Here is a 26,422-nt window from a genome sequence, read left to right on the forward strand (position 1 = left end):
ACCCAGGCTTGTGCCCTGACTGGGAATTGAACCAGTGAACTCTTGGTTCAGGGGTCCACGCTCAACCACCGATCCGCCCCAGCTGGGCTCTGCAGCAGTTGTAACCGCTGTGGCCTGTCGGTCCTTGTTCCCAAGAGCGTTAAGCCACGCCCCACAACCATGTGCATTTGTTTACTCTCAGTGAAGAGTGAATGCTCGCATTCACTAGATCTATTCAGTATACATTTAAAATTACAGTAATACATATAGAAATTTTTTTCTGTGAAATTAAACTTTTCATACAGACTTAATTTTAATTACACAAATGTGTCTACGTAAGTAAAAACAGGTAACTAGCTAATTTAGTTAACATACGCATTCAGAAAACCCATTTCATTATATAACGGACTCTGGGCTTTAAGGGACGCCCCCCCCCCCGCCCCCCGAATTAGTCCGTTACGGCGAGGTTTTGCTGTACTCTGGCTGCATTGAGGAGGAAACACTTCTCTCTGCTTGGTACAAAGACCAGGGGAACCTACAGATGCTAAGAGTTACCGACCAGGCCGCTGCGTTTCAGGCCCCGAGCTCCCCGACCCACCCCGGGAAGCCAGACGGGGTGAAACGGCGGGAGATCGGGCGCCCGAGGGCGGGGCAGGGGTGGGCGGGGCGTTGGTGGGCGTGGCGCTCGGTCGCTGGGTGGGGGAGGAGCCGAAGGTGCAACGGAGAGCGCGCCCTCCGATGACGTCACGGGCCGGCTCTCCCGTGAGCACTCGCGCCGACGCCGGTTGGCTCAGCTCTCGGAGCAACGCCTGGGGCGTATCATGGCGGCTCGCCGCGCTCAGGCTGTTGGCTCCGTGAGTGCTGTTCCCCTACCCTCGTCCTTTTTTTCTTGTCTGTCCTGGTTTTTCTTTCTCTTCCTGTTGCCCCCACCTTGCCTCCCTGACTCCGCTGGCCGTGCCCAGCGAGGGGGAACCTGTGAGGCTGCCTGTCCTACCCCTCTCACTGGTTCGGCGAATATATTTATTTATTCCTTCACGCCGGTGGCGCCGCTGTGATCCCTAAACACGTGTCGGTCCACTGTCTAGACTTCCAGCCCAGGAGCAGAGTGGTGGCGAACTGTGCACTGTGGGTGTCTTGGGGGAGACCCCTGACGCGGCGGTAACTGGTCATCAGGAAAAGCTTTTGAGACCCAAAGTGCGTGTAAAGAGTTCGCAAAGCAAAAAAAATCACTGAAGGAGGGTTCAAGGCGGAGGCAAAAACATGGTTAAAAGCAAGAGGTAGAGAAGGTGTCCTTGAAAAACAAGACGTTCCGTTGCGTAGTGATGGAGGGATCAGAGCCGACAGGCTTGTAAGTCTTGCTAAGCAGCGACTCGAACCTGAGGCCGGTTGGGAGCTATTGAGGGTTTTAAGGAGAAAAAGGATTGGATGAGATTCGTGTTTTCACATCCTGAGGTAGCAGCGTGGAAAGTGGACTAGAGAGTACCAGTTAGAAGGCTGTGGTTGCCAGGCAACCAGAGAGGACGGTGATCCTGGCCGAGGCACTGATGTCGAGGGACCAGAGGCGAAGGCAGAGTGAAAAGGGAAGCGGGATGAGGACATCCGGGTTGCAGGGTCGAACTGTGTGCTTGGGGGTGCTATTTGCAAGGTTAGTGAGCACTGGAAGAGGAGTGGATGTTGTGAAAAGTTCAGCGGTGAGCAGCTGTGGTGCCTGCAGGTTGGCCAGGTGGAGAGTCTGCCAGGCGCATGGATAGAACTAGAGCTAAAGTAGAGGTTTAGGAACCATCAGCATCTATCCATGGCATCCGGTGGGTGAAGTCATTGAGAGGAAAATGTCCAGTGTTGTCAAACTTCAGCCTATATCACTATCAATCTGGGGAGCTTATTTAAAATACTGCCCCCCTCCCATTCTGACTCAGTAGATGAGGTCATCTACAAATCACATGCATTGTTAATGAAACTGATGACTCCGAGGTACCACTTGGAGAGAAACCATAGCGTTCAATGTGCCAAGCGATGGACAGGCTTTCAGAGAAGCAGGGGCTTAAAAAAAGCAACCAAGAGAGGAAGACGCAAAAAGTCTGAGAGTCTGGGCTTTGATTATGCTGATGGGGAGCTCTGAATGAAGACCTGGTCCCGGTTTGACAACCCTGACCATGTATGAGAGTGGCTAGGTGGAGTGAAGGTGAACGTCAATAGGAGGGCTGTCCACAAGGACACTGATGTCATCTAGAACTTGAAGACTGGTTTTTGCTAAAAATGAACTGAACCTGGAGGTTTGGCCAGAAAGCTAATCAAGGAGCATTGAGGGACAGGGATAGAACTGTAATGGCTTAGAATTATCACTGAGGATCAAAAAGGATGAAGGTCTTTCCCATAACTATTGTTGAACTCTGTCAGAATCCTATCCTATATAATAAAAAGGTAATATGCAAATTGACCCTAAGGGTGGAATACTGGGAACCACTAGCAATGACCAGTTGCTATGACATGTACTGACCACCAGAGGGCAGACACTCAACACAGGAGCTGCCTCCTGGTGGTCAGTGCTCTTCCACAGGGGGCGCTCCGCTCAGAAGCCGGCTCATGGCTGGCCAGCACAGCTGCAGCAGGCCTAAGCCATCAGTTGTACATCCCCTGAGGGCTTCCAGGCTGCCAGAGGGATGTCTGACTGCCAGCTTAGGCCCCATCCCCTGGGGAGCGATCCCCCGGGAAGCAGGCCTAAGCTGGCAGGTAGACATACCCCAAGGGCTCCTGGACTGCGAGAGGGTGCAGGCCCGGCTGAGGGACCCTCCCCGCCCCCAAGTGCATGAATTTTCATGCACCAGGCCTGTAGTTACAAAATAAAGCTGCCTAGCACTGGGAATAGGCCAAGCTGGACCCATGCCCTAGAATTATCTACATATAGAGAGAACTGTGTTCAGAATCTGTGACAAGTATATAAAAATAGTTCATGTCCTCCTTAGGAAGCCCACATCTTAGATGAAAAGATAGTACAAGAAACAAATGCAATGGAGTTGTATTATATACGTATTTAGCTTATGGGAATTCACAAGTATAGATGACTAAACAATGGAATAATAAAAAATTGTACTCATGTCCTTTTTTATGTACTGTTCATTATTAGGCACATTTTCATTTATATTACTATAAAGTACTATGTCCTATTTTTTTTTTTTTTTGGTACTCCTCACCTGAGGATATTTTTCCATTGATATTTTAGAGAGAGTGGAAGGGGAGAAGGAGAGGGAGAGACAGAGAGCAAGAAGCATAGATGTGAGAGAGAGACATCGATTGTTTGCCTCTTGCATGCGCCCGGTTACGTGCCCTTGACCTGAATCAAACCCAGGACCCTTCAGTCCGAGGCCCGATACTCTATCCACTGAGCCAAACAGGCTAGGACCTATGTCCTATTCTTTATGAGCAATTTAAAGGATTATTTTCAAGGGTGATTTTGAACAATCTTTTTTCAACCTGCTGGCTTTATAGCTAGACTCTATATAAGATGGGACCCACTATCTTTATTGATCATTGCTCTTAATAGAGGTATGTGCAAGATGCTGTGGGAGCCCCAAGGAGGGAGCAGCATTCTACCTGGGATGGTTCACAGAGGAATATAGGTTCCAGTTGAGCACTTTAAGGATTGGTGCAGGTTTGTTAGAGAAAGATGCAAGACCAGAGCTGGATGGCCAGCTGTCTGAGTTGATTGTATAGCTGGACTAAAAGACTTCTAAGGTTTCTTTAAGCTCTCAACTCCTTTACATTTCCTCTTCATTTACATGCTCTCTTGATTTTTTTTTTCCTTTATTCTTCCCCAAATTTCTTGGTGGGCAGGATTGTCATGAAGTTGTTTTAACTAGATTCACTTTTCTCAGGAGAAAACCTGGCTTGAGGCTGCCCAGGCCTTCATCCAAGAGACCCTGTGTCCAACTGGCAAGGAGCCTACTAACCAGTTCACTCAGTTGGTAATTGACTGTGTGAAGACTACCTGGTTGTCCCAGGGAAGGCACCAGGGTTTTGCACTGCCCCTCAGCTACAGGTAAGGAAAGTTGGGGTTCAGGGGGAAGTTCGATTTGGAGTTGAAAAGGAAGGACCAGAGAAAAGTGAGGGGCAACTTGGTAAGGGGAGGGAAAGGAGTAAACACACGCGCTTCTGCCAGACATTTCCATTCTTCATCAAGCTGCTTGGCTTTTCCCATAGTTCTCCAAAGTAGGCTTAAGTTAACTTTAGAGAAGAAAAGGAAGAGAGAGGTCAGGGAGAAGACTGAAAGAAGGTTTGGAGAAAGAACTCTCAAAGTGGGGAGGAAAGCTGATACTATTTTATTTTGTGTGTTAGGAAACTAAGATTCACCAAGTGCAGATGGTTGTGTTTAAGAACTAAGTAAGGTCTCCTGAAGGTATTTTGTTGTTATTGTTTTGCTTAGTACCATTTCCTAAACTGTTCTAGGCAATATTAATAAAATAACACAAGAAAAGGGCTCCATGGCTAAATAAAACTTGAGAGACATTGGATATGATAAACTATTCTAAGAGAGTCATAAGACTCATTAACATATTGAAGGCTCTGAAATATCCTGCAAAAAGAAACCTCATAGAAATATATACTATTTTGTAAATAAAGTATATTATTCATGTGAATATTTTTATATATTTACTATATATGCAGTTATCCCTAATCAATATATAGTAGAGTTTTGCATACCTTTAGACTTTATATAAATTGTATATATATATATATATATATATATATATATACACATACATATATATGTATATATATATATATATACAATTTGCAATTTGCTTTTTGTACTTGACATTATGCTTCTGAGATTTATTCATATTGATAGCTTTAACTCATTTATTTTAGCTATTTTTATGGTATTATGTGAGTATACATATCACTGTATATTTAGCTTTTAAAAAATAAAAAAGGTAGAAATCTGTTCAGCTTTGTTTAATTTGTCATTTACCGAACTTATTTGAGAGCAGGAGATGTTTTCCCTGACACTCCCTTAACCTGCATGTAATTTGGGCAACACTTCAGTCAGCTTGGCAATCTGTCTCAGTCAGTGAAGGCAGGGGATCTTTGGTGAGAAGACAATGTAATTGTACTCCGTGTTATCTAAAATACCATTTTCAAAATTCTGTGCAATTTCTCATCCACGGACTTCATTATACACCAGTGGAAAATAACAGGTGTTGGAGAAGATATGGAGAAAAGGGAACCCTTGTACCCTCTTGGTGGGAATGTAAATTAGTGCAGCCACTATGGAAACACTATAGTGATTTCTCAAAAAACTAGAGTAGAACTCCCATATGATCCAGCAATTCCTCTTCTGAGTATTTACCTGAAAAATATGAAAACACTTATATATAAAGATATATTTACCCTATGTTCATTGCAGCATTATTTACAATAATTAAGTCATGGAAACGCCCTAGCCAGTTTCGCTCAGTGGATAGAGTTGTGGACTGGAGGGTCCTGGGTTAGATTCTGGTCAAGGGCACATGCCCAGGTTGGGGGCTCCATCCCCATTTGGGGGCGTGCAGGAGGCAGCCAATCAATGATTTTCTCTCATCATTGATGTTTCTATCTCTCTCTCCCTTCCTCTCTGAAATCAATAAAAATATTAAAAATAAATAAATAAATAAAATGATCATGACCTTCTAAGTATTTGGAACATCTGAAAAAAAAAAATAAAAAAGAAAGACATGGAAGCAACCTAAGTGTCCACTGATGGATGATTCGATAAAGAAGATACGGTACATATACATACATACACCGTGGAATACAATTCAGCCATAAAAAAGATGAAATATTGCCATTTGCAATAACATGCATAGATCTTGAAAGTATTATGCTAAGTGAAATAAGTCAGACAGAAAAGGACAAAAACTGATGATTTCATTCATGTAGAATATAAAACAAAAAGTAACAAATAAAAACTGAAAGACAACAGAATGGTAATTACCAGAGGAGAAACAGGGTGCAGGGAGGGTGAAATGGGTAAAGGGCTCACATATATGGTATTGGAAGGAAATTAGACTTCATGTGGAAAGCCCTTCATAAGAGTACACAGATCTTGACTTAAAATCTTGTACACCTGAAAATTTTATGTTACCCCAATAAATGTAATTTAAAAATATTAACGTCAACAAGGATGGGGGGAAATTTTCTAAACTGGAATACTAAGAGAAATATCTGTATTAAAATGTATTCAGCCCTAGTTGGTTTGGCTTAGTGGATGGAGTGTCGGCCTGCGGACTAAAGGGTCCTGGGTTTGATTCCAGTCAAGAGCACATGCCTGGGTTGCAGGCTCGATCCCCAGTAGGGGGTGTGCAGGAGGCAGCTGATCGATGGTTCTCATCATTGATGTTTCTATCCCTCTCTTCCTCTCCCTCTGTGAAATCAATAAAAATATATTTAAAAAAATAAAAATATAATGTTACTCATAGCCCTAACTGAGTGGCTCAGTTGGTTAGCATCATCCCAATATGCCAAGGTTGCAGGTTCGATCTTTGGTTAGGGCACACCAAAGAAGAAGCAGCCAATAAATAAATAGAATAACAAATTGATTTTTTTTCTCTCTCCCTTCTTCTCTCAAATCAATAAATGTTATTCATAACTACACAGAAAAGGAAAATATATACTTCAACTGGTTAGCTTCAGAATAAAGACAAGAAGGATTGCAAATCAAATAAATAAACCAGTTGGTAACTAAAATTGCTGGTCCACCAGAATGTAAATCAGCACCCTACTGTCTTCATTGAGAAAGTGTTGCCTGCAAAAAAGAGCTGAACTAAACAGTGAGCTTATTGACATTGTGGTAAGCCAGGTACTTAAGGCTCAATTTTTAAAAACTTAAAATTTGCCATATTTGATTCAGCTCTTTTTTATAAGAAGTAAAATGTTACAAAGTGAGTGAAGTCCCCTAAGTGCTCTATCCTGATCCAGTTCTCCCCTATCCCTTCTCCTTAAGCAATCTCGCTCCCTCTCTCCCTTCATCTTTTCCCCCTTCAATCAATTGAACTTTCCCCTTAGTCCATTTTCCCCATTGACCTTTCCTTGGGATATGGGGAGATTTGTCGGGGTTGAGTGTAACTTCCTAGGTTTGGACACAACGTTGCTCCCTTCCTTCTGCAGCTTTGTCTCAGTGCAGGACCTCAGGAGCCACCAGCACCTTCCCTGCTGCAGCCACCTGACATGGAGCAGTACTGCATATCAGGCCTGGGCCCAAGAGGCTGGACTCGGTGGGACCGCCCTCCCCCGAGAGCGGCTGTTACTTTTAGGGACACTGACAGACTTCCCGGCGGACTTGGAACAAGAGTGCAGAAATGGAAGCCTCTATGTGAAAGATAACACTGGCATCCTGGGCTGTGAGGTGAGTAGCAAGGGGGATGTCAGATGCCTCAGATCCTAACAAGAATGGTGTCTAGGGAGTGAGGCAATTAAGTGTTGGGAACAAAGGGGGAAGCGGGTCAAAGGGATGCTGATTAACCCTCGATGTTGGTCTTTCCTAGCTCATAGATCTGGACCTTTCTTGGTTGGGCCATCTCTTCCTGTTCCCCAGTTGGAGTTACCTTCCTCCTGCCAAGTGGAATGCCTCAGGAGAAGGGCACTTGGAGCTCTGGGGTGTCCCTGTGCCAGTGGTTCCCTTGACCATCAGCCCTGGCCCTCCGCCCCCTATTCCTGTTCTCTACCCGGAGGCTGCCTCCCGCCTCCTCAGGCACAGGTAATTCTTCGCTCTCCAGGGGAGGAGGGAGCACTATGAAACCGGGGGGAGGATGGTGAGTCAGTGCAAAGAAGGAGAGAAAGGCATTGAGAGTAATATTGATGAGATGCTCCAAATAAAGGGAATGATATGGCCTCTTTGGAATACCCATGGGAAAATGGAAATTTTTTTTTTTCTCAAAACATCAAAACAAACTTCTGGTTATTAACAAAACTATAGACACAGCAATGTTTCTCGGTGGGACAAGGAGCTTCACAGGGTCCATTGTGGTGTCGCATGTCCCGTTCTGGCACCCAAATTGGCTGCACTGCTCCTTCTGGGAAGACACAAACACAACCTCTTCTCCCCCTTTTTGTTTTAGTAATTGCATTTTAAGAGTTTGATTGGCTACTAAATCCTGAAGTGTCTTCCCCAGCCTGCCTAGCCTCATACAGAGACCACTGGAATAGAGACAGAGATCCCACTCTTGTTCTTGCTTGTTTAGAAGGCGACTTGAGAGGCTTACAAGTAATAGTCAGCTTCCCGAAGGCTTGTCTTAGACCCCCATCATCCCAGTCCTGCCTGCATTGTTCCCTCTCTGCCTCCTCCTCCAACTCTCCTTCTTTTTTGGGAGGAAGCACCTTATCCAGAGGGCTTTCCCCCATAGGAATGGTGGCCCCAGGGACTGGAGGCGGTAATGGAGGTGCCGAAGGTATAAGTGGAATCGGCAGCCTCTGGTCACTTTCTCCTATTTGTCCTACATCTCCTGCCTCATTCTTCCATCCCCCCTCGGGAAGGGGCTCCAAGTGGTCCCGAATCCTGGACCACAAACTGAAGACAGAGCTAGGAATCTTCTCTGGGCCTTCGGCTATATAGCAATCTTTAAGTTGTTTCCCTACCTTTCCCCATATTTCTATATTTACCTCTCCTTCCTCAGGAAACCAAGGACAAATCTTATTTACAACATTTAACAACTCAAGGAGCTGTTGCTGTTTTACGGAACAGCCTCGTGCTCTGAGCATGGCTTTAAGCATAGATATATATACATTTTTATCTTGTGATCCTGTATTTCCCATATTTTACACCAAGCTAATATTACCACACTTCGGCTCCCTACCTCTTTGTTTTTTGGCCTTATCTCACTTTTGCTCTTTAAGCTTACTTTTCTTTTCTTTTCTTTTCTTTTCTTTTTTCTTTTGAGCTTGCCTTATGTGCGCGCCTTTGGAGCCTCCTTTCACCTGACCACCTTTTTTAAATTCCCCCGAACTCAGGCCTGTTCGGATGCCATTTGTGTCTCGCCATTTGTTACGGCCAAAGGGGCCTGCTTGGACGTCACTTCTTACTGCCAAAACTCAGGCCCTGGTCCCAGAACTCAGTCCCTGGTTGGGCGCCATTTGTGCCACGTCAGCACGACCAAGGGTGATCCCGAGTGGGGGCGGTGAAAGGATTAAGGAAAGACAGACAAGAGAATAATAGCTGGGTCTGGGTGGGACGCTGCCTCCCTGATGAGGAGACCAAAATGGAAATTTTTAATCATAATTGGATTATTCTTTCCAGGGAAGGGGAGGAATTTGCAGGGGAAAAGAAGAGAAATAATGACTTCTTCCTCTCTTCTTTCTCCCTTCTTTAGAAGCAAGCTCAGAGTTATACAGCCAAACCTGGCTGGGAAGCTGGTTCGATTGAGTGCTCTGGTGAAAAGTAAAAAGAAAGCTTACTTCATTGCGTCTCTTGGTGAATTATCCCCAGCTGGCAGCCAAGCTGGCAGCCATGTATCCATCATTGTGCAGGTGAGGATTAGAGTCAATTCAAGCTGTTTACTTTTACTAGTATTTTCCTACTTTGATATTTCTCATTTTTCTATGCAACTGCCAAGAACATTCCTTTTTCATCCTGGCCAGTGTTTTCATTGCATAGCTTGTTCTAAGTTCTGAACATTTCTATGATGTTGCCTCTTATTGAATTATTCTTCACTCTCTCTCCACTTCAAGATGTCCTTCAAGTTTCTCTTCTTTCACTTGGCCTTTCTAATCATTCCAACCCATCCTTAGTAAATGTGTATTCTTTGTGCCTCTTGATCATACATGGCTCCATATTATTACTTGGGTTTGTGTCTGTGGTTTGAAATATGTTGGAGAAGAGGGAACAGTCTATTATAGTTCCCATAACATCTATCCTAATACTGGATACATATGCGTATTGACTAAATAAATAGAAATTGTTTATACATTATCGGGTGAGAGAGGGGAAATGCAAAAAGGATATAAGTTTCTGAATGGAATATTTATGTATTTGGAAGGAAGTTTTAGGGATGGTTTGTATCTTGGGGGAGGGATTTGGCATCTCCTAAGAGAGAAAAGAGATCCTAAAAGTTCTATGGCTTAAGATTTAATTGGCAAACAAGGAAGATGAGGCAAGGAAAGCTCCTGAGGGCAGGTCTTTGAGGTTAAATCATGATGGAAAGGGACAGAAGGATGGCTTGTGAGAAGCATCTTGTGTCCCGTGTTGCCTGCCTCTGCACGAGCCAGGTCCCCGCCCAGCTGGCTTGGCACCGAGCCCTTTGGCCTGGCAGGGCCTACGTGCTGACGGAGCTGCGCGCATCCAAGATTCATGGCCACCGTTACCGCGTTTGGACCACCAACCCCTCCTCTCGTCTGTTGCCGCTGAAACCAGAATGCGTGCGAGAGCTGGACCTGGACCTGGAGTTGGGCGGAACTCTCTTGGAGGCTGACCCCAAGCCACTCCCTGGGACAAGCAACATCCAAGACAGGCAGGAGCAAAAGGGTCTTGCCCGGGACTCCAGGCTCCTGTCATACACGGTGAGCATAAGGGGGAGGTCCTAGAGCTTGAGGGGCAGGAAATGGGTCTCCAAAGAGGAAGGGAATGGGGATCAACGGGCCCTTTGACCTCTTTGCAGGGCACGGTCACTGGCGTGCTGAATCAGCCTGCTGGCCTCTATGAGCTGGATGGGCAGCTGGGGCTCTGCCTTTCCTACCAGCCGTTCCATGGTCTCAGGCGGGTGGTGCGACCAGGAGTCTGTCTGGAGGTATGTGAGGGATCGGGCTGCTGACCAAAGAGGCTCCTCAGCAGCTGCTTCTGCCTTTCTAGGCTGGTCTTTTCTGGCCGCAGGGTGGGGACCTTTACAACAGAAATATAGAAACAATAAGGGTGTATTGGGGGGTGGGCATGTGCGTTTGTTAAGAATGATTTGGATGAGAGCTCAGATCAGAAAGTAGAGGCTGGGGCAAAGGGAGGAGGGCTTGGGACCAGAGCATCTCCTTCACAGAAGGGCATCCAGCTGGAGGAGGAGATGTGGGAGCTGAAGCGCAGGTGCAGCGAGGGCCAGATGAGGTCGGGCAGCCTGCCGAGCAGGGAAGCCATGCCAGCCGGGAGCCCCCTGGCCCACAGAAGGGCTGAGTGGAGCTGATGAGAGATGAAGGCTTACCCAGGGACGGTGGGTTGTGATGGAAGGCGAGGCGTGGGGGGTGAGAGGAAATGACCTGTATGGGAGAAATTGGAACCCGGGCAGGGAAAACTGCAGCCAGCTCTGCGTGGGGTCACCTCGGCTGCTTCACCTTTTCTGCTTGCCCCCAGCTCCAGGATGTTCACCTCCTCCAGTCAGTGGGCGGAGGGACAAGAAGGCCGGTGCTCGCCGCTTGTCTCCGCGGTGCTGTTCTACTTCGGGGCTTCTCTCGTCAGAAGCCTGAGACTCAGTCTTCCCTCCAAGCCTGGGGGGCCTCCCTGTATGAGCAGCTGGTATGGGAGCGTCAGTTAGGACTTCCCCTCTACCTGTGGGTTACCAAGGCCCTGGAGGAGCTGGCCTGCAAGTGAGGAGGATGAGGGTCTGGGCTGGGGTGGCACTGGGGGTAGGACACCACCTCTGAGGGAAGCAGGATCCTGGGAGAGGCAGGGTCTTGGGGAAAGTGACTCCGCTCCTCTCCCAAGGCTGTGTCCCCATGTGCTGAGACACCACCAGCTCCTGCAGTGCTCCTGTCGCGGGAGCCCCGGCCTGGGACTGCAACTCCTGGCTCCTGCCCTGGACGCTCTCGCTCCACTGGGCATCCCCAGTCGGAACGCACACAAGGAGATCCTTGAAGAGCCGCATTGCTGTCCACTCCAGAAGGTGAGAGGATGGGGAAACGGGCTGGCGGGGGCGTACACGGGATGCCCGATCCGATTTTTCTTCTCTCCTGACAGTACACTCGGCTGCAAACTCCTTGCTCCTTCCCCACTCTGGCCGCCCTGAAAGAGGAAGGGCAGTCCAAGGCCTGGACTTCCTTTGACCCTAAGACCCTCCTGCCTGTCCCAGAAGTTTCTCACCTGACCAGTTGCCAACTCAATCAGCGCCTGGCCTGGTCCTGGCTCTGCCTGCTGCCCGCCACCTTCCATCCAGCCCAGGTAAGTGGGCTCCAGCAGGGCTCAGGGCGCTTCCTCTCTGCCATTCTCACTACCACTGTCGTCGTCATTTCTCATCATGTTGACTGACTAGCCTTCTAACTAGACCACCCCTCCCTGCAGCAACTAGGAAGAGTGAGGTAAAATGCAACTTGGATGACAGAACTCTCTGGCTTTAAATCCTTTTGTTGTTTTCCCCAGTGCACGTAAAATAAAACCCAAACTTCTTGTGTCTGCTGAGGTTCTCTCACTTTGATTTGAACACTTTCTCTCCTACTACCAAGTGTGTGAACGCATGTGTGTGTTTTTCACATCTGTCTTCCCCCCTCTAATATAAGTTCTTTGAGGTTAGAGACCATGTCTTTTTTACTTTGTAGCTAACCTTTAACAGTACCTCGCACATAATAGATGCTCAATATGTGCTTAGTGAATACTTGATACCTTGGCTTTCATCTCCCTGCAGGTTTTACTTGGGGTTCTGGTGGCTTCATCTCATAAAGGTTGTCTGCAGCTTCGGGACCAAAGTGGTTCCCTCCCCTGCCTACTCCTGAATGAGCGCTCGCAGCCCATCACCGACCCCCGGCTCCTAGGTGTGGAGGCCAGAAGTAGAGAGAGGGTCTCAGCACATGGGGTTTGAGAGGAAGCACCTGCTGGGATTTTCTAGAGATGCCGAAGTGGCAGACGTTCATCGCGTTTGGGGAGAAGTGTGGGAGACTGGTGTCAGCAAGTAGAGAAAAGGAGCAGGGGCTCCCTAGCCAGACCTCCAATCCCTCGTGCCTAACGAGCACACCAGGTGGCCACTCCACTTCCCGCCTTCTTCGTTTGGGGGAATAATGGTCTTATTGGACCCACTGAGATTTGTAGACAAGGAAATTCTGGAAAGCAGTTTTCTTAGATCTGGGAACAGGCAGGCGTTGTATGGGTTTGTGAGAAAGGAGATCGGTGCCTTTCAGCCTCGGAGGCCGGGGTGGGACGACATGCGGGTGGAATGGTTTCCCTTGGAGTGTCATCCCTCTGGGGTGGGGTTAGGCCAGGTCTGGATTGGGCAGCAAGACCGGCAGGATGGTCTGCTCTGCTTCCCACTCCGCGGGTCTCTCTGTTGCCAGAACGGAAAGCTTCTTTCCTCAGGCTGCTTGGTGCGGGCAGAGCGCTTCCAGCTGGTCATCGAGAGGCATGTCAGGAGCAGCTTTCCTTCCTGGCGGGAGCTGAGCGCGGCAGGCTTCATCCAGGAGCAGCGGGCCAGGTCGGCTTCTGGTAGTGGCTACCCTCCAAGTCTGTAAGGGAAAGGGGAAGGGCCTGGAGCAGGGGTTGGGATGCTGGGGCCACAACACCCAATGCCTGTCTCACTAAGAAACCTGTTCCTTTCGCCAACAGAGTCTATGTCCAGTTCCTTCTGGCTGATGCCCTGATCTGGCCTATGCCCAGGCCTCTCCTTCACTCAGCCACCTCCTCCACACCTCCTCAGGCAGAGCCTGCCCTCCCCGAGGGCCCCCACACAGAACAGAGCCGGCTGTTCTTGCTGTCCCACAAGGAGGCGCTGATGAAGAGGAACTTTTGTGGTCCCCCAGGAGCCAGTCCAGAGGTGGCCACGCCCACCCTCAGTTTCCACATATCAGGGAGCTGGCTCGGGGGTACCCAGAGGAAGGAGGGAACTGGTTGGGGCCCACCTGAGCACAGGGGAGATGAGAACAAGGATCAGAAGGTGAGCTGGGACTTCACAGATCTAGGGCTTGACCTGTGTGCCCCTGGCTCCTGTCTGAAACCCAAGGACCCCCGCTGTCCTTCCTCACAGGTTCTCCTCATCTTTATTGGCCCCTCAGTCCGCTGGTTCGAGTTCTTGCACCCTGGGCAAGTGTACCGACTCGTGGCTCCTGGCCCTCCCGTGAGTGCCCTAGTCATCAGACCCTCCCCCAGAAAGCTTTTTTTGGCTTGGGATCTGGAGGGGAAGTGCCAGTGCCTGGTCACTCTCTAGGTCTCCTAGCAGTAAGGTAGATCTCGATCAAATCGAAAGATTGTCTATTTCTAAGTCACTTCCTTCATCAGGCTCCAGAGAGAAGTCAAAATTGGGTCATAGTATTTTGTGAACCTTCCTCAGGACCAGGGCACACTCGAGTCCATTGTCTTCCCATTTCCTGGCAGACCCCAGCGTTGTTTGAGGAGGGCGGTTCATCCTGCATATCGCAGCGTCCTCTGGAGTTGGCCGGCTGTACATCCTGCCTCACTGTCCAGGATGCATGGACCCTGGAACTTGAGCGCTCCCGGGACATCCCAGATGTGCCGAGTACCGACAAGGCACTGCCTGAATCCTTGCTGACTGACCTGCTCAGTGACAAGTAAATGTCTGCCAGCTTCTCCAGCTCACTGGGCTGCTCTCTGCTCCTCTGCCGTGGTTAGATACGGTGAATGGTCCATTCTCTGCTACAGCGTGTTTCTTTCCTGTGATTTAGCTCCTACAGCAGTGGTTCTCAACCTCTGGCCCTTTAAATACAGTTCCTCATGTTGTGACCCAACCATAAAATTATTTTCGTTGCTACTTCATAACTGTAATGTTGCTACTGTTATGAATCGTAATGTAAATATCTGATATGCAGGATGGTCTTAGGCGACCCCTGTGAAAGGGTCGTTTGACCGCCAAAGGGGTCACGACCCACAGGTTGAGAACCCCTGCCTTACAGGAAGATGTCGGTGTAAGATGGAAATTGTGTTTCATACCAGATTTCCCCCCAGCATGTTACTGTTTTGAAGTGATCATGAGCAGGCTTTCTCACAAGTCAGGAAAAGCCTTAGCAAGAAGAGGAAATGTAAGAAACAATAAAAAAATGTAAGGACAAACGCTGAGAATCTATAGAGAAGAGCTTTCCTTTAGTACAAGAAGTGGCTTATGGCTTCAGGAACAACTATACTTCCCTCATGTAAGCTTTTCAGCGTGGCTGCAAGTGCAAATGAAGAAGCTGCAGAGAGCCCGAGCCAGTTTGCCTCAGTGGATAGACTATCAGCCCATGGGTCCCGGGTTCGATTCCGGTCAAGAGTACACACCTTGGTTGCAGGATGTGTGCGGGAGGCAACCAACTGATGTGTCTCTCTCACATCGATGTTTCTCTCTCTCCCATCTCTCCCCCTTCCTTCCACTCTGTCTAAAAATCAGTGGAGCCCACCTGGCTGCATGGCTGAGTGGTTGAATGTCAACCTTTGGACCAAGAGGTCACAATTTGACTTCCTGGTGGGGCACATGCCCAGGTTCCAGGCTCGATCTCCAGTGTGGGGCGTGCAGGAGGCAGCTGATCAATGATTCTCTCTCATCATCGATGTTTCTCTTTCTCTCTTCCTTCCTCTCTGAAATCAATAAAAATTTTTTTTTAAAATCAATGGAAAATACCCTTGGGTAAGGATTAATAAAAATAAATTTAAAATAAGAAGCTGCAGAGATATTTCTCCTATATTAAACGAACAAAACCCTACTGAATTGTAGGTGCAATTTTTATGAAACAGGTCTCTACTAGAAGTGAATTTTTTTTCTTTAATATACTTTTTATTGATTTTAGAGAGCAAGGAAGAGGGAGAGGGAGAGAGAAACATCAATGATGAGAGAGAATCATTGATTGGCTGCCTCCTGCAAGCCCCCCCCTGGGGATAGAGCCTGCAACCCGGCATGTGCCCTTGATCAGAATTGAACCCAGGAACCTTCAGTCTGCAGGCTGATGCTCTATCCACTGACCCAAACCAGTTAGGGCCGAAGTGAATGTGTTTAAGGATCTATGATTTGAAGGAGGGGGCATGAGCCCCAGCATATAAACTGTAGATAATGGACTGACTGAGATGGAAGCGGAGATTTAATTCTGCTGGTGTACTTCTTGCTAAGACCTCTGGTTACAAAGTTGTATAGGTTTTGAGTTACCTGCCACAACCTTATTTTTCCCATAAGCCCTGTTGTTTTTATTTTTATTCCCCCACCCCTCACAAGCCCTGTTACTTTCAGTGCGTGGTTCAACACAGCATGAGAGTTTTCAGAACCTTATAGATGACTTTCTAGCAGAGACTCTGGCTACTCTTTCTGTCCCTGGACCTGACTCTCCATTCTCTGCTTTCTTAGGCCTCCATTCTCACTATATTTTTTTGACCCTTCAGCTTCACCGATTCCTTGGTGTCTTTCTCATCTGAGATTCTGTCACGGAGGACTCTGTGTGAGCCACTGCCTGCTGCTATCCGGACAAAGCCAGGTAATGACACCTCCTTTGGGGGAAGGTATAAAATGGAGTGATGGGACCTTGTGATCCAGACAGACACCACTGGCCCCTCCCCTTTCCTTCCGTAGGGAGCACTGAAGCCAAGAGAGGGTGTGTGAAGATAACTGTGGCTGTGGAATCTGCTGATTGTGAATTCCGCCCTCACTTGGACATATATATCGAAGGCCCACACTTGCCTCCCCCACTAGGACTCCTTCCAGGAGCCCGGGTCTACTTTAACCAGCTGGAGAAAAGAGTTTCCAGGTAAAGATCTACGTAGCTGGCTTTGCCTCCTCTCCCTACTGATGTGGTTTTCTTGAATGTTCACCGCTGCCTAACTATGCTACAGCGACACCTCCTTTTCGATATTATGTTTGATATGTTACTCTGGAATTTATGCCCTCTACCCTCACGAGATGTTCCAGACCAGTCCTTCCCTCCTTCTTCCCTCCTTTAATAGAGCCTGGGCGAGGGTGCATTCCTCAGGGGAGTAGTCACGCCTGTTCCCCGTTCCAACCTCAAATTGACTTCTTTCTCCTCCTCTTCTCCTTGCAGATCCCACAATGTTTACTGTTGTTTCCAGTCATCCACTTATATGCAGGTCCTGAGCTTCCCCCCGGAAACCACAGTCAGGTCAGTGCCCCAGGTCCTGATCCCCAAACTTCACAGCCTCACATCTGCATTCCACACATGTCCCTGGTTCTGGAATTTTTGCCATAACTACAATCATTTCCAAGCCTAGCAGAATGTGTTGAGTCAGAGTCCCAAATAAAAATGCCCAATACCTGTCATTTTACCCAGAAAGATTTGGTGTTCTAAGCTCTTAAAGGCTTTTCAGGCTAAAATGCAACTATCTTTTCTGGGCTAACATCTTGGTTGTTCAAGCCTGAGAAATAATTGATGATGATTTGAGATCAGAAATCAAAATGGGGACCATGGGGCTTCCGGGAGAGCATGGGTGCCACTATTATCTCCATCCCTAAGCCTGCTGAGTGCTCCCAGACAGACCCAGCCTTCAGAACCCCTTTGACTGTTTCTTGATACCCGTCTCTCTCGCCTTTAGTGTTCCTCTGCCCCACATCTACCTGGCTAGACTGCTGCAGGGTGGCCAGGCCCCATTCCAGGCCGTTGCCTCTTGCCATATCGTTTCTGTCTTCAGCCTTCAGCTCCTCTGGGTGTGTGCTCACTGTACCAGTGTCTCCATCCAGGTATGGGAGGGGCAGGCTGGGCTGGGTGCTTTGGTGCAGGGGGATGTGATGGGACCAAGAGGATGTTTCCAACCACTTTCTTCATCCCAGGGAAGGTGTACTCATCAGGGTTCCACTTGCCCCACTCAGACATCTGTAAGCCAGGCCAGCATCAGGTGAGAGTGCAAAGTGGGCACCTATCACCCCATTTATTTCCCTATTACATGGCTTTGCCTGTGTGCTGTCTCTGTGTTAACATAATTCTTGGCTTGTGGGAATTGCTTTGATAAATATTTTTGAATGAATAAGGGTAAGTGAGTTAAAGATGACACAGTGGAGAGGGAGGCATGTTGGGTTCAGGTGACTGGCCCTGGGTTTGCTCTGGGAGTTTCTGTTTCTACCCCAGGCTCCTGGTGGAGGATGGGACTGCTGAAGCTGTGGTGACCTGTCGGAACCATCATGTGGCAGCAGCACTAGGGCTGTGTCCTAGTGAGTGGACCTCCCTCCTAGAGCTTGTCAGAGGGCCAGGGAAAGTGGCCTTGCAGTTTGTAGGGCCTGGAGCCCAACCTGAGGTGAGATGTGGCTGGGAGGTGGGGCTCAGATACCCAGGTTCCTGAGGGTTTAGTAGAGAGTTTAGGAATTTTGAGTTCTGATTAATCCTGAGCTTCCCTTTCTAGTCCTCAGCCAAGACTGATGAGCCCTTGACCCTCTTCCTCCGGACACTTTGTACCAGCCTCTCTGTCCTCCGCCCTGTTGTACTTTCTTTTGAGCTTGAGCGGAAACCCTCCAAGATCATCCCTTTAGGTAAGGAAGTAAGGATGGGAGGGTGGGGGTGTAGACAGACGGGTCCCAGGAGGAAGAGCGATGAGGGGTTGATGGGGGATTTCTGAGGTTGGGGGGGAGAATGGTGGATGGGGGTAACAACCGCATGCATAGGACATGCGTTTTCCTCTTCCTGTTTCAGAACCTCCTAGGCTGCAGCAGTTCCAGTGTGGGAAGCTCCCGCTCCTGACTCATGTGAACCCCAGGATCCAGTTGTCATGTCTGTCTATCCAGGAGCCTGAGCACTCCAGCTCCCTGGGGGCACTTGCTTCCTCCTGCACCGGAACTGCAACAATGGCCTGAAAGGTCTTCCTGCCCTGCTGGAGCACTGAGGCCTGGGCCCCTGCTTCTCCCACTCGTCGTGGCCCTTACCTTCTTGGTGATTGAACTAGGACTCCAGATCCCTGTATTCATTAACTGCTACCCTACTGTAATTTCTCCTCCGTATTCTTTCTTCTGCCAGCCTGCCTTGGGGAGATAGGGGAAATAGGCAACTCATGGCACTGTTGATATTTCCTCTCCGGTTGGGCTAAAGCCACCTGCACTCATTGGCCCTGAGCACCTGGGTTCTGTCTTTGTGGCAGGGGCTAGAGGAACAAGACACTTGCCCCTTGTGGGGGTACTTGTGACAGGCCCCTTGGCCTGCAATAAAGCTCTAGTGATGTTTTACATTTGTGCTGTCTGTGAGGTCCCAGGTCTCCTGACCTGGCAGCTGCCCATTGTTCACCATCATTTCCATCCTTGTTTTCCAGCAATGTCAAAATTGGTTTTAAGAGCTCTGGTCCAGCAGAAGAAATGATACCAAAAGTCAGACCCAAGGGGAGTACATTGGGGAATTGGGGGCAAGTTAGACAACATTTCTGATGGTGTCAGTCAGCAAGATTGGAAGAAGTCAGGTATGCAAGCCTAGAGTTGTTGGGAAGTACAAATGGGAATAAGAGGGTGGAATCCAGGGAGCGCCAACATTGGAAGAGTCATGTGAGGAACCTATCCTCTGGAACCTCAGTGAAGTGGTCAGTGCTGTAGGTTTCCCATAGGTCAGGCCTAAGGCAAATTCTTGAACCACACCTTGAAACCAGTAGGAATTCCTAGGTCAGAACCCAGACTTAGGGGTTGCAGGATCAAATTAGTTGGGGATACTCATACATTTGGCCCGCATTCTCCCATTTCTTCCCTGGGAGCTGCTTACTCAATGAAGAAGAACCTGACCACACCTCTTAAAGTCATTCAGAGGGCATTTCTTTATGGTTTTTTAAAGATCACTTCCAATCAGCATTTGGGAAGCTTTTAGAAAGCAAAGCTAGTTCTGGACAAAAGTTCCTTGTTTAGTAATGTTGGCTACATTATTTACAGTTGTAGATATGTAGATTCAAGGTCCCAAGTTTGCACTACTGGCCGGTTAGCTCAGTTGGTTAGAGCGTGGTGCTAATAACGCCAAGGTCGCGGGTTCGATCCCCGTACGGGCCAGCTTACTGGTTTTGTTTTTTTTCTTCCCCCTTCTCATTTTGTTGCAAGGAAGTTCTTTCCCAGAACCAGTTGCTTTCTGACCGCAAACAACACAGGTCCCACTGCTCTTCAAAACTCGAATTGTAAGCGCACTTCAACCTTTGGAAGCGTGCTCCCTCAGCTAGGGCGCAGGGAGCGTTCCCCGGAGACTTCCGCCTCGCCTCTTCCCTGGGAGCGCGTTGTTGGAGGCGGGTGGGAGAAAGGGGAAGATCTGGGACAAGGATTCCAGAAAGGCGGAGCCGCGAGCGAAGGGGTGGATCCTTATTTGTAACCTGCTCTGGTGTTCGCTCTCGCCTGTCTCCTAGTCCTGGAACCATAAAATAGTGGTTTGCTGGGCATAGGAACTAACAAAGGTTTCCGACATAAGGCAGTTGTGCATGTGTAGTCGTGGCCGAGTGGTTAAGGCGATGGACTAGAAATCCATTGGGGTCTCCCCGCGCAGGTTCGAATCCTGCCGACTACGTGTTCCTTTTTCTTCCCCTGCCTCATTTCTCCTCCCAAATACACATTGCTGTTTCCCAAAGTCAAACTTTCGGTCTGAGTTTCAGAAATCCTCCCATTACATGAATCCTCGATTCTAGGAAGCTCCCCAACAGCGCATTTTTGGCGTAAATCTTTCAACATTATGGAGATTCCATGGATGGATGTTTGATGCCAAACTTAGCTGATAAATCAAAATTAATGTTAGGTCTGAAATTGATGTGGCCAGGTTCCAAACAATATTTTCCTATAGTGTAGTATCAGAGGCGCTCCTACTGACTTCGGCGCCGTGGCTTAGTTGGTTAAAGCGCCTGTCTAGTAAACAGGAGATCCTGGGTTCGAATCCCAGCGGTGCCTTTGGCTCTAAGTCTGGAAACAGTCCCGTTTTTTCGCTGAATCCGTGTCTCCTAATGGATTCATCAATTGCTTTTGTTTTCGAAGACTCAAAGGTTACACATTTCCGCACTCGCAGCATCCAGATTTCCTTTTGAGTTGAGCTGTCAGTCCCGTGAATTCCTACACCTCCCTTTGCTCAGCTGATGCTACACCCCGCCGGCACTGGGGGGAGGAGGAGCGCTAGCCAGGCCTGCTCCTCCAAACACCGCGGGAGGGTGCATCTTCTATGTGCAGCTCCCGCACCAAGCCCTTCACATACAGTGACGTCCATTCTCCACAAGCTGGCATTCTGTGTTAGGAGTTAGCAGAGGTCAGGCTTGGCATTATCTGGTTTCTTGCAAGAGGGCGCTGAAGAGCTGGGACCCTGTGGACACGGTGGGTAGAGAAGAGTCTCCAGAGCCTGAGGAAGTGCAGGGCGGATTTGTGGAGCACTGAAGCGAGGCTGGTGCGGGTAGAAGTAAACGCTATGGAGAAGGAGGCAAGAAGTAGGTCGTTGGCAGGGCCTAAACCTCCTTGGAAGATAGGCAGAAAGGTCTGGACGCCATCCCTTGGCCCAAAGCAGGGGGGGGAGGGGGGAATGGCGGAATTGAACCCTTCATTGAAGTCGGGCCCCAACCAAGTATCTGTGGGCTGGCCATTAGGAAGGGTCGGGCCCCAACCAAGTATCTGTGGGCTGGCCATTAGGAAGGGCCTGGCCACACGGCTGGGGTATGGAACGAAATGGTTCAGCTCAGAGATGCTACCAGGGTGTCCAGTGGCCAACAGATCCGAATCCTGCTGGGAATACTCCCCAGAGTTGGTACTGAGCTGAGGGAAGGCAGAACGCATGGCTTGCAGCTGAATCGTCAGGCGCTACCAGAACTCTTGGCAGTCCCCAGGTGAGAGCATAGCCAGTGTATTGAACAGTCCGTCCGGGTCTACTGGCTTTGGGCCATACCAAGCAGGCCCTTACCTTCTGGGGGGTCTTAGGCAGCAGGTAAGAGGGTCTCCTTCTGGGTCACCCTAGGAGAGAACTGGAGAGTGGAGGCTGCACGGGAGGGTAGGAGTGAACTGATCTCACAGGCGGGTAAACCCTGGGGCCAGGCTGGTATGGGTGTTAGAAGTCAGGGACCGTCCTCAAGGCCTGACGCCCCGCCCCACTCATGCGGGTTGGAAAGCCGATTTTCCCTACCTCACCCCGCCATCTCAGTGATGCCTCTTCCAGAGGTCTTCTTGGCCCCAGGAATTATTCCACTACCACACGGTCTGGGAAGACAATGGGTTACTAGACAAAAGCTTTAGCTTGGGGCTGGTCCGGCCCGAATACACCGATGCAGGGACAGAATAAGGGACTGGTGTTCACCTAGGGATTTCGGGGCTCATTAATTGTCCCCAAGCAGGCAGCTCCACCTTTGTCTTCAAAGTTCTGCGCGGGGGCTCTGGATCCGAGGACGGCGGGCGGAAGCGGGAAAACTCGAGACTCCAAGTTATGGAATTGCTGCGAGAGAGGGACTGGTGGGAACGGGAAGTGGGGTGCTCGGGGCAGTCCTGGAGTGCTGCGCAGGAGTGAGACAAACCACTCTCTTCCACTTCCCCCATGTTATTTCCTGGGGACAGTCGGAGCTCGCGGACCCGGAGCGGAGAGGGTTACCCAGACCCTTGTATCCGAGTATTCAGTGTCCCGGTGAAGGGTCCTGAGTGCACCCCAGGGCGGTTCCACCGAGCCTTGTGGCCCTAGAAGTGAAGCAAGCCTGATACAACTTCTACAGACGTCTGCGGCTGCCACTTGGCGTGGGCTCGTTGGTCTAGGGGTATGATTCTCGCTTCGGGTGCGAGAGGTCCCGGGTTCAAATCCCGGACGAGCCCTACCTAGAGTTTTGCGGAGACTAGAGCATTCCGAAGAGTTTGATATTTGAATTACGCCGAGGTGGCTTTGGAGCGGAGCGGATGTGCAGAGACCACTTTTGTAAGCGGACACCCCGGTGGCAAGAAGCAGCTCGCGATATGAATTCCTTGACATGCTAGGAGGTGCTAGGAAGAGCGCAGGCACTTCCGTACTTGACTGAGCAACACTTAGGATCTGCTCCCTCCTTCCTGCTTGCTACCTCTCCAGGGCCGCGAGAGCCAGCTTTTGGCTTGATTGATGCCGGCCAACCTTTGTCTGTGGGTGACAGTAAAAAGGGGTGCGACCTATTCAGGGATGTTTTTGCAAGAACCCAGGTACTTAGATCTCAGGTCTCTGCAGCCTTGGAGGCCTCTGTGTCGGTCCCTTCTGTACATTTCTGCTTTTTGGGGGATTCGCGCTCAGTTGTGGTTTGGAACGTGCATAGGTTTCACGTCAGTATTTCTCAATAGAAAAGACAGAATCCCCAGGAACCTCACCTGACCATGCTGAGTTCGGTGAAACAACCAGATCAAGGCTTCGGAAAGGCCAGCCTCTGTCTTCTTCCTCGTTAGTATAGTGGTGAGTATCCCCGCCTGTCACGCGGGAGACCGGGGTTCGATTCCCCGACGGGGAGAAGGAAGTGCCTTTTTTTTTATTTCTTCCATCATTCTGTTTTTAATCCTATTTATTTAAGAAATACCCATCCCGGGCCCTGGGGTGGAGATAAAAAGAAAGAGGGGGAAAAATACAGAAGGACCTAGGACGGTCCTTGGTATGGTGGCCGAAGCGGTTGGAGGTTGTTGGGAGCAGGTTGCGCTTGGTGCTACTCCATGGAGGAGAAGACGCGCATGGCTGCAGCCCCGAGACGCTCGCACCTTACACTGGACCGCGACGAAGGTGCTGGAGAGAGCGGCGCATGTGGCCTGTGTGAGGGTGTGTGCGGAGGTGACCAGAGCGGAATAGCGGAGGGGAAGACTGCATCATCTTGCCTCCAGCACCAGCATTCTCTCTCCTGTGATCAATTGGGAGCGGGTGAGGCAACTTTGCAGCGTATGCCTTTGCACCTGCCACGCTAGAGACAGCTCGTCCTCTCGAAGAAAAGGGGTCACAGAGAGTGGTGACCTTAAGCAACTGTCTGTGTGTGGCACTGGGGCCAGATTCAAGGAAGGTAGGGGGATAAAAATATTTAAAACAGTACTGCGTTGGCCGGGAATCGAACCCGGGTCAACTGCTTGGAAGGCAGCTATGCTCACCACTATACCACCAACGCCAACGATTCTCCCAGTCCCTCCGTGTTACTTAAGACTTAGATACCGCGGTACGGTTGTGGCCTGTGTGAAGTAATTGCGGACCTGAACTGGGGTGCAGCCACGGGTCGGCAGGAACGAAGCCAAAGTAGAAGTAATGTCTGTTGTTTTCGGAGCACGTATGTGTGAGAGGCGCGGCTCCCTGCACCCTGCACCGCTAGTGCGCTCCCCTTACCCCAGGAGAGACTGGTTATGCTCAGTCTACAGACTATGGACCTAGGTAAAGGGAGTCTAGATAACGGAGCTTTCAGTAACTGGCAGGCCGGAATTAAGTCTAAAATCCGTCTAGGGTAGGGACACCATAATGGCTTTATTATCCCCAGAAATAGATCTCAAAGACATATAAAATCGCTTCTATATTGCGTGAGCTCAGTGTGTCTCACAGTTAAAGAACTGGGCCTTAAACCAAATGTGCTTAAGCACAATTTGTCCCGGGGAGGTTTAACTCCTGAATGCGCGCTCATTTAGCCCACTCGCGGCTCGGAGAATCAAACCCGCAAAATCTTAAGGGCGTGGCTTTCAGTGTAAACTCCGCCCCTTGTTGCTTACACTGTTTCTGCTCTCAAAGCCGGTCAAAACCCCTTACTCTCTGGGCCTCTAGGCGCAGTGGCCATGCATCTGCCTGCAGATCGGAAGTATGCAGTGTTCGAATCAAGTCGAGTCGAGGTCACACAAGCCAGATGTTTACAGTATCTAGTAAGTTTTCAGTGACCATTTTCCGGAAGGGAGGGAGGTGTGTGTGGTTTTATTAGATAAGAAAAATATAAACCTCATTGTAAAACTGGTTTTATTAAATAAGTAAAATACAAATCTCCTTGTTTCCGTAACTTTCTTTACTAAAGTGTCGGAATTTTCTCCTAAATACAACTTTTGGAACTTTCATTTTCATCTTAACTGTTTCAAGCAATTACAATAGTAATACCTTTAATCTCATAGATATTTTAGGAATTCTAACACAGAAATTGTTCATGAATAGACCCCAATTCTTGTTCACAAAATATAGTTGGAGCAATATATATTTTATATTAGAAATAAATGTTCTATATTGGAAAGAACATAACAATAATGAATAATTTTAAAGTAATAGTAATTTATACATATTGTGCAAAATCAGGTTTAAAATTTGGCGATTTAACTTCCGCTAATATCCATAATCTTACAGTTCAGTATTTTTAATTATCATTATAATAGAAATATGATTCCATCATCCTTATAATTTTAATGACCACCTAATATTCTATGACCTCTGTCAACCACAGTCGTTCCCCTTCTCCGCAGTTCTGCTTTCTGAGGAAGGTTATAGATACCCACAGTCAACTGTGGTCTGAAAATATTAAATGGAAAATTACAGGAAAAAATTCATTTTTTAAATAGCCCACAGCTCTGAGTAGCTTAATGAAATCTGGTGCCACCCACTTTATCCCTTGGGGATGTGAATCATACTTTGTTCTCCCTTGGTGTCTGAGGGGGATTGGTTCCAGGATCCCCTGGGAAACCAAAATCCTCAGATGCTCAAGGGTATATAAAATGATGTAGTATTTGCATATAACCTATGTACATTCTCCCATATACTTTAGACCAGTGGTCAGCAAACTCATTAGTCAACAGAGCCAAATATCAACAGTACAATGATTGAAATTTCTTTTGAGAGCCAAATTTTTTAAACTTAAACTATACAGGTAGGTATTGTTATTAACTTAATTAAGGTACTCCTAAGCGGGCCTTTGCTAAAAGCATCCTCAATCTGAGGGGTCTACCTCAGCCAACGTACCCCCACTTCTTCTAACGCCACTTCTTCAAAATAGACTGCCCAGGCCGAAAACGACTTCTGTGCATGGGCCACGAAGTTTCAATCGCACTGTATGTGCGCGCCCGCAGGTGATATTTTGTGGAAGAGCCACACTCAAGGGGCCAAAGAGCCGCATGTGGCTCGCGAGCCGCGGTTTGCCAACCACTGCTTTAGACCATCTCTAGATTACTTATAATACCAAATATAACGGAAATGTTTTGTAAATAGTTGTTATACTGTATTGCTTAGGGAATAGTGACAAGAAAAAGAAAGTCTGCACATGTTCAGTACAGATACAGCCATACAACCATCTTGGGTCTAACTAAATAGTGCATGTCAGCAACAACATAACTTTTTTAAAAAATATGTTCACTTTGCTGTTGGTGGAATCCATGGATGTGAAGCCTGTGGATATGGAGGGCTGACTGTATAGACTGTTTTTTTCTATACATACATATATATATATATATATATATATATATATATATATATATATATATATCGTTTTCGCTTAAAGGAAGCACTTTACAGCTTTGGCATATCTGAGTTGATGACATCACTACTTTTATGCTTTGGGGCCATTATTAAGTACAATAGGGGTTATTGGGGCACAAACTCTGTGATACCACGACAGTCGATCTGATAACCAAGACGGCTATTAAGTGAGTGACTGGTGCGTAGCATACACAGTTGGCCCGCTACCCAAGAGTTTCACGTCACAGATGAAACCAACTGCAGATTGAAAATATTTGGAGGGAAAGAAAGC

The 26,422-nt window shown here is 48.4% G+C and overlaps 1 protein-coding gene and 6 non-coding genes across 7 annotated transcripts; 6 read left to right on the top strand and 1 right to left on the bottom strand.

The window, feature by feature from the left end:
* The first annotated feature begins 732 nt into the window (after nt 1-732).
* On the top strand, nt 733-18,983 carry CTC1 (CST telomere replication complex component 1). Its single transcript, XM_059668671.1, has 23 exons — nt 733-833; nt 3,852-4,015; nt 7,123-7,360; nt 7,500-7,711; nt 9,321-9,477; nt 10,216-10,506; nt 10,605-10,733; nt 11,282-11,514; nt 11,633-11,810; nt 11,885-12,085; nt 12,546-12,672; nt 13,211-13,325; nt 13,457-13,784; nt 13,875-13,964; nt 14,222-14,415; nt 16,208-16,299; nt 16,395-16,569; nt 16,861-16,938; nt 17,369-17,513; nt 17,604-17,668; nt 17,899-18,064; nt 18,170-18,296; nt 18,457-18,983. The coding sequence occupies exons 1-23, from the start codon at nt 801-803 to the stop codon at nt 18,615-18,617; spliced, it is 3,699 nt and encodes a 1,232-aa protein (XP_059524654.1). The 5' UTR covers nt 733-800; the 3' UTR covers nt 18,618-18,983.
* A 724-nt stretch (nt 18,984-19,707) lies between these two features.
* TRNAI-AAU (transfer RNA isoleucine (anticodon AAU)) lies at nt 19,708-19,781 on the top strand. Its single transcript has one exon. It is a non-coding gene; the product is annotated as a tRNA-Ile (tRNA).
* Nucleotides 19,782-20,201: 420 nt separating this feature from the next.
* TRNAS-AGA (transfer RNA serine (anticodon AGA)) lies at nt 20,202-20,283 on the top strand. The gene has a single exon. It is a non-coding gene; the product is annotated as a tRNA-Ser (tRNA).
* Nucleotides 20,284-20,583: 300 nt separating this feature from the next.
* Nucleotides 20,584-20,657, top strand: TRNAT-AGU (transfer RNA threonine (anticodon AGU)). Its single transcript has one exon. It is a non-coding gene; the product is annotated as a tRNA-Thr (tRNA).
* Nucleotides 20,658-22,469: 1,812 nt separating this feature from the next.
* TRNAP-CGG (transfer RNA proline (anticodon CGG)) lies at nt 22,470-22,541 on the top strand. Its single transcript has one exon. It is a non-coding gene; the product is annotated as a tRNA-Pro (tRNA).
* A 581-nt stretch (nt 22,542-23,122) lies between these two features.
* TRNAD-GUC (transfer RNA aspartic acid (anticodon GUC)) lies at nt 23,123-23,194 on the top strand. Its single transcript has one exon. It is a non-coding gene; the product is annotated as a tRNA-Asp (tRNA).
* A 564-nt stretch (nt 23,195-23,758) lies between these two features.
* Nucleotides 23,759-23,830, bottom strand: TRNAG-UCC (transfer RNA glycine (anticodon UCC)). Its single transcript has one exon. It is a non-coding gene; the product is annotated as a tRNA-Gly (tRNA).
* Nucleotides 23,831-26,422: the final 2,592 nt, after the last annotated feature.

Source organism: Myotis daubentonii, chromosome 16 (assembly GCF_963259705.1).
Source record: "Myotis daubentonii chromosome 16, mMyoDau2.1, whole genome shotgun sequence".
Classification (NCBI taxonomy): domain Eukaryota; kingdom Metazoa; phylum Chordata; class Mammalia; order Chiroptera; family Vespertilionidae; genus Myotis; species Myotis daubentonii.

Excerpts from the sequence above, each read along its gene's own strand:
- CTC1 (XM_059668671.1), top strand. The coding sequence starts at position 801 with ATGGCGGCTCGCCGCGCTCAGGCTGTTGGCTCC. Across the intron at positions 10,734-11,281 it reads GACCAGGAGTCTGTCTGGAG|CTCCAGGATGTTCACCTCCT; the intron begins GTATGTGAGGGA and ends GCTTGCCCCCAG. Across the intron at positions 17,669-17,898 it reads GTAAGCCAGGCCAGCATCAG|GCTCCTGGTGGAGGATGGGA; the intron begins GTGAGAGTGCAA and ends TTTCTACCCCAG.